Source organism: Hipposideros armiger, unplaced genomic scaffold, assembly GCF_001890085.2.
Source record: "Hipposideros armiger isolate ML-2016 unplaced genomic scaffold, ASM189008v1 scaffold_24, whole genome shotgun sequence".
Classification (NCBI taxonomy): domain Eukaryota; kingdom Metazoa; phylum Chordata; class Mammalia; order Chiroptera; family Hipposideridae; genus Hipposideros; species Hipposideros armiger.
The window spans coordinates 5094898-5104382 of record NW_017731374.1 but is presented as its reverse complement, the minus strand read 5'-3'; the positions used below and the strand labels follow the sequence as shown (position 1 = coordinate 5104382).

Sequence of the window (9485 nt, the reverse complement as noted above, 5' to 3'; positions counted from 1 at the left end):
CCCTGCTTTTTTATTTTTAAAATTTTTTTTTGGTTTAAAACCAGAAAATTTACTGCATGACTAGTTGTTGAAATCCTTAAGAGGAACTAGATGCGGCAACAGCTGCCCTCTTGGGGTTAGGTGTTGTTCCTTCATGGAATCCTTGCTGGAATCTGAGGTATACAATTTTTAGGTGCCTCATTTGACCAGTCCTGGTGGTATTTCGTCTTTTGGCCCTAGAATTCCAGTTATATTTTCTTTTCTGCTTGGCAGGGTAGCCACGTTTCCACAAGTAGGCTTCTGAAAGTGGTAGACCTTAGAGCCACAGCGGCGGCATAACGTGTGCATTTTATTGTGATGCTGTCCGAATGATGACATTCCCTTCGTCATCTGCAGCTGAGACCAAAGAGCTAAATTTTTAAATTACAATTACAGTTGACATTCAATAGTATTTTATATTGCTCTGCATCATTAATTTCTGCTTTCATATTTATTGTATCCTTTTGCTTTATAAAGGTGGTTGCATCTTATCTTCATTGTGAATGGTGGATTTTTGCACTAAAAAGTGTCCTCTTTGTCATATTTAATGCATTTTTTATGAATTCTACCTATATCAGGATTACAACACCTACTTTCTTATAGTTTCCATTTGTCTGCTGTACTATTGTGCATCACTTTATCTTTAGCTGTTCTGAATCACTTTATTTTAGTGTTCCTCTAGCATACTCGTACAGCATATAGTTGCATCTTGCATTGCGAGACCAATTGAAAATCTTACTTATTTTAGTAGGTAAGTTAAATCCATTTACAGTTATTGATACGACTGATATGTTTGGAGTCTGTCCTATTATTTTACGTTATTACACGATATGTATTTTCTGTATTTCTTTCTCTATGTGATGTGTTTTCTGTGATGTTTTACATACTCAAATATTTATATATGTATTTATTTTTAGGAAGTTTTATATATATTTTTTCTAATGGTTGCCTTTGTACCTTTTTAAAGTACCCTGTTTTCTGCTTTCTTATATAACTTTTCACCATCTGGTTTGTCAGTTTTTAATGGCCTACTTTACCTTCCTTTTATTGACTATATGACATTCAAATTAGTCTATTCTGCTTTCATTTTTCTCTATTCCTTCTCCTCACTTTTCAGTTGCTGTGGTTTTACTTTATCAGAACAAATACCGTTTGTATTTTATTCTCCTACCTTGCCCCACCTTTGTTTTCATCTTAGATCTACAGTTTAATATATCAGATGGTCACCATGAATTTTTTTGCTGAAGGTTCCCTAGTTACCTTTTGGATGAAGCTCATTGTCTAGTAGATGCCTTAAAAGTACAATGAACCCTGAGATCTTTCGTGTTTAAAACTTCTCTGTGACCTTGATACTTGAAAGATCACTTGGCTGGATATAAAAATCTTGGTTCCCACTTTCTTGATTTGAATATCATTAAAATTCAGTCCTTTTGTTGCTTTGCTTCTATTTAGCTTTTGATAAGTCTGATGCAGCCGAACTCTTTTGCTGTTGGATCTTATTTGTTTATTTCTTTGGGTGGAGGCGCTGAGGATTTTTTCTTTATCTTAAAAGTCTAATAGTTTACTTGGATAAGCCTCAGGGTTGATTGTTCTGGTGGCAGGCACTTTCTCAGGTATCTGGTGGGCCCTTTCAGTATTTATATTTTTCATTTTTGTGAAGTTATCTTGGATTATAGTTTTCAATGTTAACTCTCTTTCAGTTTCTCTCTAGAGACTTTAATTATACGTATGTTGTTCTATTTCAACCATTTTATTTTTTACTTCTTTTTAATCTCATTTAATTCTTTTTGGTTGTTTTTCTGTATTTCTTCAATCCCCGTATTAAATTTTCATTCTAGCCTATCCTTCTATGGGCACCATGATAGTCTCACTTTATTTCTGATATGGATTTGTCTTTTCCTTTTGTTTCTTTCCTGAATTCAGACACTTTTGTTTCTTTTCCTCCCTGCTTTTTGTCCATTTCTGTTCTGAGTTTTTGGATTTCTGACTCAAGGTGTTTTCTTCATACCCCAGTGCTTATTTGAGACTATTTATTTCAGTTTACTGGGTTACATTTTTTTTCTAGTTTATGGGCTTTTTAAAAAATATGGAGTTTTTCCCAATCTGAAATGTTTTGATTATAATCATCTTTTTTTAAAAAATGAATATTAATTCCATAGACAGAATTGGTAGTTTAGGAGGGTTAATAAGATTTCTAGATTAAGAGTGCCCTCTTCTGTCATTGAATGAAGTGCAGTTTCTTTAAAGGATATTTTTGTTGTTTAGTGAGGGTGGGGATGAATTGTATGTTCTTCTGTTTTGGGGTTTTCTCTTGCCTTGTAGAATCTAGCATTTCCCCCTTTCTTCTTTTTCCCATTACTACTTAGTCTCCCAAGGATACCAATTCCTTCTTTTTAATCCTCTTCTTTCCCTGAAGCAGTGACTTTCTCGTACCACTACTTCAAGTCTCATAGACTTTTCCTCCTTTGTTTGTCGTCAGTACTCTTATATACCAGTTCTCCTTTTTTTTGTTTTGTATTGGGGAATTGGGGGGATGGGAACAGCGCTGGGGAATTGGGGGAAGGGGAACAGACAAGTTGCTGTCGTTTTGTTCTTCAATCTAGTTGTGGCAACCCACTGCCACAGGGGCTGCAGCCTACGCCGTCGCCGGTGACTCACGGCAGCCCAGCTCCAGGTTGAGCTGTTGTTCAGCATCTTAGCAGTGACAGCAGTGTCACTGGCCCTCATATGTGGGATCCGAACCAGGGCCCTGTGGCGTCCCAAGCCAGTTCTTAACCATCGCGCCACTCGGCCGGCTCTATACCAGTTCTCTTTTTCAGTGCTTTTACCCACTTAAGGTGGAATTTCTTTTTCTGGAAGTGAATCTAGCTCACTCTAGGCCCTTTGTTTCCCTCTTCTCTTTCACACGGCTCTTGTAGAATCTTCTCACTGTATACAATGAGTTGTGGGAAATATGAGAGATAGCTTTGCTGGAATTTGGTATTTATTTTTCTATTAAAAAGTAATTTAAAACTTATAGTATTCTCTGTCTTTCAGTTATGATGACAGCATGATTTTATGTTGTTTTATTTGCTCTTCTTATAGAGTCAAAGAATATTTTGGAGAGTGTGTGGAGAGATTTATATTTAAGGGACCATCATTATCTTTAAACAAATTGGAACTCTAATCCATAATAAATTCTTTTTTTTTTTTTTAAAGATTTTATTGGGGAATTGGGGGAGGGGAACAACGCTGTCCAGGTGTCTGCAAGCCTGTGTTTATTCTGGCAGCTCGAGGGGGAGAACCTGGTTTTTTGCTCTTTCCAGTTTCTAGAGCCTGCCTACATTCTTTGGCTTGTGGTCCCATCCTCCATCTTTAAAGCTCATCAGCTTAACATCTGCTTTCACCCTTAAATCTCTCTCTAACCCTAATCTTCTTATCTCCCTTTTATAAGGACCCGTGCACTACTATTGAGCCCATCTGGATAACCCGGAATAATCTTCCTATGAAATCACATTTGAAAGTCCTTCTGCCATGTAAGGTCACGTGGTCACAGATTCCAGCGTCTAGGATGTGGACATCTTTGGGGGACCATTATTCAACCTACCATGCTTGTTCTTGCAGATATATAGAAAATTATTAGTTTTTCTGTGTTCTTTTATTGAGGTGCACCTCGCCAAACTCCTGTTATTTGTATTTGTTTTTCTGTTTTCAAGCAGTTTCATATTTGCCTTTCTGTTGATTCTCTTAGGTTTACTGGCAGTTGCATCATTTGTTCCCTTTCTTACTGGTATTTATAGCTCATTTTTTCCTTGCCTTTTTCGACACTGTCTCGAATTTTCTGACTAATGTTAAATAATAGCTATGAGACTGTGCATCCTTGTTATTGTTCTTAACTTTACTAGAAATTGCTTCATTGTTTTACGGGGTGTGTTTTGCAAGTATGGTGGTGTCTAATAAGCACCCTTTTAAATTAAGGAGTTTCTATCAAGTTAAATCCTTGTTTACTAAGATTTTTAGTCAGGAATATATAATTAATGTATTAATCACTATGATAATAAAAGTAACCATGTGATTTTCGTCTTTTAATCTATTAATAGCTTTCCCAATAATGATCACCTCTGTGTTTCTGGAATAAATCTCCCCTGGTCATAGTGTATTATTCTTTGAATGTACTGCTCACTTCTGTTTGCTAATATTTTATTTTGTATTTTTGTGTTTATCATGATCAATGCGTTTAGCATAGTGTGTTTAGTGATTGGTTGTGCCACCCTTGTATAGTGTGGGTATGTGGATTTTGTAGTCCTATTGAATGAAGTGGGAAACTTTTCACCTTTTGTATGGTCTGGAACCGTTTCAATAGTATTGAAGTTATTTGATTGTTGTAGGTTTCATCAGTGTGAGGTGCGTTGGACCACTACTATTATCTCTAAAACCATCTCCTATAACCAGTAGTGAGGCTGTATTATCCTGAACCATCTATACTTTCTTACCTACTCTGTCTGACGACATTTGGAGTATGGCATGTGACCTGTGGGACTGGTTTTCCATGGGCAAAGCTGCCCAGTCCATCAAGAGCACTCACGTCCACCAAGTGGGCTTCATCTGTAGGAACCTGTCAGGCCAGGGGCTTACACAATAAAGACTTGGCTCCTAGGAGACGTTTTTTTTTAGGTGCTTTGGGAGTTGTCTCTATCACTTATTAATCATTACAGTGTTCCTATGAAACTTCTTAGCAAGTCTGTTCTATTATTTCTAGTTTAGGGACAGGGATCATTATTGAAGACAATTACCTCTGATAACAGAGTTTTGAATAAGTAGTCTTTATTTTAAAAAGCTTGGGGTGGGGGTTCTATATTACACTGTACCAGATATGAACTAATTTTTGGATTGATTTCCATGAAACTGAGCAGAGGTCAACAAGTGCTTTGATCACAAGAGATGAGGAAGTCCAAACCAAGAAGGCTCCCTCTCCGCCTTTCCATCATGAAAAGCTGGACTGCTTGAGATAGGCTTTTTCAGTCCTTCAAGGAGCAATTCTCAATTCTGGGCTGAAATGTTGCTCTCAGCTCAGAATTTCAAACTGATCCTGATTTGTATAAATGAGGTTACCCAAAGCCAGGACAATGACAATTTTAACTTAGTAAACCAAGGGAGTTTGCAGTGAATAGATTTTAACAATTTTTAAGAGGGACCCTCTGACTGGGTATCTTGTGATCTTAAATCTTTCAACAAGACTGAGTACATACGTAATTGTACAAGTGGTGTTTATTAGACTTCTGCCACCAATTTCTAAATTAAAATACTGGTGCAATCTTCCTATGTAAATGTTTATCCTTGGAAAATGTTTTCATTGAAAGGTAGTCTTTTTGTATAGGGTGTCTACTGATTTCTGATTCTTTTCCCCCGACAGTAGAGCAGATTATTGGTAACATTTCAATATTTAATGAAACCTGCTTGAGATGGAGAAATATGAAGATAGCTGGTGGAGAAGAGATGTATTTAGTAAGTTACTGAAAATTACTCTATGAATGTTTGTCTTGTGTGGGAGGCTTAAAAAATATCAACAAACCTAAAAATGTACTTTTCTAGCCACCATTATCAATAGAAGACTTGTAGTGACAGTTACAATCAGAGGTAAGAAAATGAGCACCGTCACTATGTATTTGAAGACAGAGACATTGGGGACTGGTGGTACAGCCAGGAGAGGTTTTTTGTGCACATAGCCTGGTGCAGAGTTGATGTTCAGGCAGGATCCACAGAGGAACCCAATGGCTTTTGCATGTGTGTGTGTCTCTCCACACCAGTGACCCTGACCAGTGAGACGAGCTGCTATTGGAAGGGATGAAGTAGGAAGAAGTGTGTGTGTACAGTATGTGTGAGAACAAGAAAGAGAAAGTTGCCAGAAAGGGAAAGTTGGGCCATTGGCTTTTGGTGCCTTTTGATTTAAAATATATGTATCATACTGATACTATCCTAACTACAATACTTACGGTATGACAACTCTAATATTTACTTACTGTTGTCTTTTACTTTTTGAAGTAACTTTAGAGTTGAGAGCAAGAGAGTTCAGGAGAAAGGGAAGGATCTAAGCATTTAGAATGTTTCAAGCTAGTGATTCACCTGATGACCTTTTCTGTATTTTAGTTCCACGTTCGGGGCCTGAGATGGTATCAAAAGGAATTTGCGCAGGAAATGACCTTTAACATCACTACCAGCAGCCCGGCTCCTGAGATGTGCTTGGACCTGCATCCGGGTACCAACTACAGTGTCAGCGTCCAGGCTTTGTCTTCTGTGCTTCCCGTGGTCATCTCCCTGACAACCCAGATAACAGGTACATCTTGAATAACAGCATTTGGGCGAACAGAGTCACCATGGAGCAGTAGATAGGCCTGGATAAAGAGGAACACTACCCCTTTTTATCATTATATAATGAACTGTAAGAGAGAGGGGAAGAAGGACGTGGAATTGGAGAGGGGTGCTTAGGGGCCTGCAACTGTGACTATAATGTTTTAGTTCTTACAAAGATATCTGAAACAAAATGTTAATGTTGATTAAATCTCGGTAGTGCGTACATGATTGCTGGTTAAATTCCTTCTGGATATTTGAAATATTTCAAGTATTTCATACTTAGAAGGAGTTTTTCCTATGACTGTTTCTTTCTCAGCAACATATTTAATTGTGATTCTGTTGCAAGGGCCTTAAGAATAGGTTTCTCTCAGGGAAAAATGATTGGCAGTTTCACTCTAGTCCATAACAAATTCATTTTCTTGTCTCTCCTCAAACCTGTGATACCCCTCCTTACACACACTCGAAGGTAACACTCAGAACATTATCTTCTCGTTTCTGATTTCACTGAGCCATTAGAAGTCATCAGGTGAGGACTGCCAGTCCCAAATCCCCCAATGCTACCTTCGTGCCACCGAACCGTAAATATCATCTTCTCTCTTGTCCCCACTCCTAGGACCTCCCCCTACCCTGAAACGGGTGACTGGATCCCGCCCCTTCCTGCCGAATCATCACTCCCCCCTCCCCTAATATAGAATTAGTCCCAACACTGCACAAGCCTGTTGTAATATCTCCTTTTTTAGTGAAAACAAAGAAAAACATGCTTGATTCTGTATTCTCTCCAGCTACTTCATCTTCTCTCAGACCCCTTTACAGTAAAACTCCTTGAAAGAAGTGCCTGGTGTAGGCTCCACATCTTTACCGCCTGTTCTGCCTTTACATGGTTCCAATCTGGAAGCATTTGCCTCCACAGCTTTAGTAAAAGGGTCCCTATCTTGCAAAATCCACTGGACAGGTTTGTTCTTATTTGGTTTTCTCTAGAGCATGTGACATTCCCTCCTTCTTAGAATACCTTTTCTCTTGGCTTCTGGTTCCTCCTGCCTTGTTGGCTGCTCCTGCTCAGTCTTCTTCACTGGCTCCCTCTGCTTTTTTTGGTGTACCCTCCACTCTGTCCACCACTCCATGTTCCCTTAGTCTCTTCCCTTCCTTTCTCTTCATTATCTACCCTTTGGGCCTAAGTGATCTCAACTAGTCTCGGGGCTATAATATTATCTATATGCTGAGGGTTCTTAAATATGTACCCTAGTCCCCATGTCTCCCTTGAGTTCCAGACTTGTCTATCCACCCCTCTCTCTTTTTTTTTTAGCTGAGCCATCCTGCCACCTGTTGGCAGCTCAGCGGCTGCTCAGCTTGGGCGGGACTCGAACCACTGTTGCTCAGAGCTCAAACTCTTGAGCGAGCTCTTAACCAACTGAGCCACTCAGCCGGCCCTTATCCACCCCTCTCTTAAACATATTCTGTTGAACATCTAGTAGGCACATCCAACAGAACTTTTTTTTTTCTTTTAAAGATTTTATTGGGGAATTGGGGGAGGGGAGCAGACAAGTTGCTGTCCTTTTGTTCTTCAGTCTACTTGTGGAGGAGGACGTCGCTTCACTGGCCCATGTTGGTATTGTGATCATTGCACTCTTCCCCGGTGAGGCAGATAGGTTGCCGGCCATTGGACAGCTGCTCATGGCAGCTCACGGCAGCCCACTGCAGCCCCACTGCAGCCTACGCTGTCGCTGGTGACTCACAGCAGCGCAGCTCCAGGTCGAGCTATTGTTCACCATCTTTGCTGTAGAGGGCACACCGTCACTGGCCCTCATATGTGGGGTCCGAACCGGCAGTCCTGCTGCTCAGAGCTCACGCTCCCAAGCCAACTCTTAACCAACGAGCCACTCGGCCGGACCCCAACAGAACTTTTGATTTCTCACCTCTTCTCTCACCTCCAGATCTGTTTTCCACCCAGTCTTCTCTGTCTCAGTGATTGGCACTCTTACTCATCAATTGCTGAGACCAAAAGAATCATGATTGGGTCTGTCTCTTCCACCAATTTCTAATCCATCAATAAGCCCCCTTGGCTTGTTTCTTAAATATCTTCTGAATCTAACCACTTCTCCCCACTGTTACCTTCGCCACTAGCAACCTAATCCAAGCCAGCAACCTCTTGCTTGGACTCCTGCAGTAGCTTTCTGACTGGTCTCTCTGCTTTCACAATTGCCTGTCAAGCACCCCACCCCAAGTCTTAATCTTCACCATAGTCAAAGAGATTGTTTAGAAATGCACATGAGTACATGTCATTCCCCAGCTCAAAGCTGTCCAATGAGTTTCTGTTAGTGTTAGAATAGAATCCAAGTCTGCGTACCCTCCCTGGACACTCTCTCCACTCGCTTCCTTACTCCGTAGTCACTCAGGTCTCTGCTAGAATGCCGTCACCTTAGAGAGGCACTCCCTACCCATCCTTTCCTAAATCACCTCCTGTCTCCACCCCCGTCATTCTATCTATCCACTTACCCTGCTTGAATTGCTGCATAGAAACTGTGTTTTCAAAAATTGTATTTTTAAATTTATTTGTTTATTTTCTTTCTCCCCTACTAAAATAGGGGCTCTTTAAAGCCAGATATTTTTATCTGTGTGTTCTACATTGATGCCCCAGCACATAAAGGCAGTGCTAGCACATAGCACGACAAAGAAATATTTTTGTAAGGAATGAATACGAGGGCCAACCCAGAAATTTTCACTGGTGGTATTGGTCTTGAGGAGATGCCTGGTTAGTGAAGAAAGGCTTTACACCAAAAAGAATTTACCACATTTTGGGCTGGAAAGAGAAGTCATGTTCATTTTCAGTATTCCTGTCTGTGTGCCTTATTAAAATGAATAGCTATTCAATCTCCTACTCTTTTGTCCTTGTCATATTCAGATGGTTTGCACTGCTGATTCAAACAGGCATTTCATACTTTCTGAGTTGTGTGGAGGGAGTTTCATCTTGAAAAAAACACTAATTTCTACCTTGCTTTTTAGGCCAAATATAGCCCTAGAAGCCCAAGCATTCTGTGCCTGTGCTTATGGCCACCAGGTGGCACTGTTGAGCTGTTTAAGTTCACTGAGACCATGACTGCATATTTTCTAACTGTATCCTACTTTAAAATTTGCAATTT

The 9485-nt window shown here is 39.9% G+C and overlaps 1 protein-coding gene and 1 pseudogene across 1 annotated transcript in view; one reads left to right on the top strand and one right to left on the bottom strand.

Annotated features, from left to right (window-relative positions):
* SUSD1 (sushi domain containing 1) overlaps window positions 1-9485 on the top strand; it is a 129241-nt gene that overhangs the window by 71969 nt on the left and 47787 nt on the right. The window contains exons 10-11 of the mRNA XM_019635793.1: window positions 5411-5502; window positions 6145-6331. Coding sequence (XP_019491338.1) covers window positions 5411-5502; window positions 6145-6331 — 279 coding nt within the window. The remainder of the gene's footprint in view (window positions 1-5410; window positions 5503-6144; window positions 6332-9485) is intronic.
* LOC109379267 (60S ribosomal protein L37 pseudogene) lies at window positions 77-369 on the bottom strand (annotated as a pseudogene).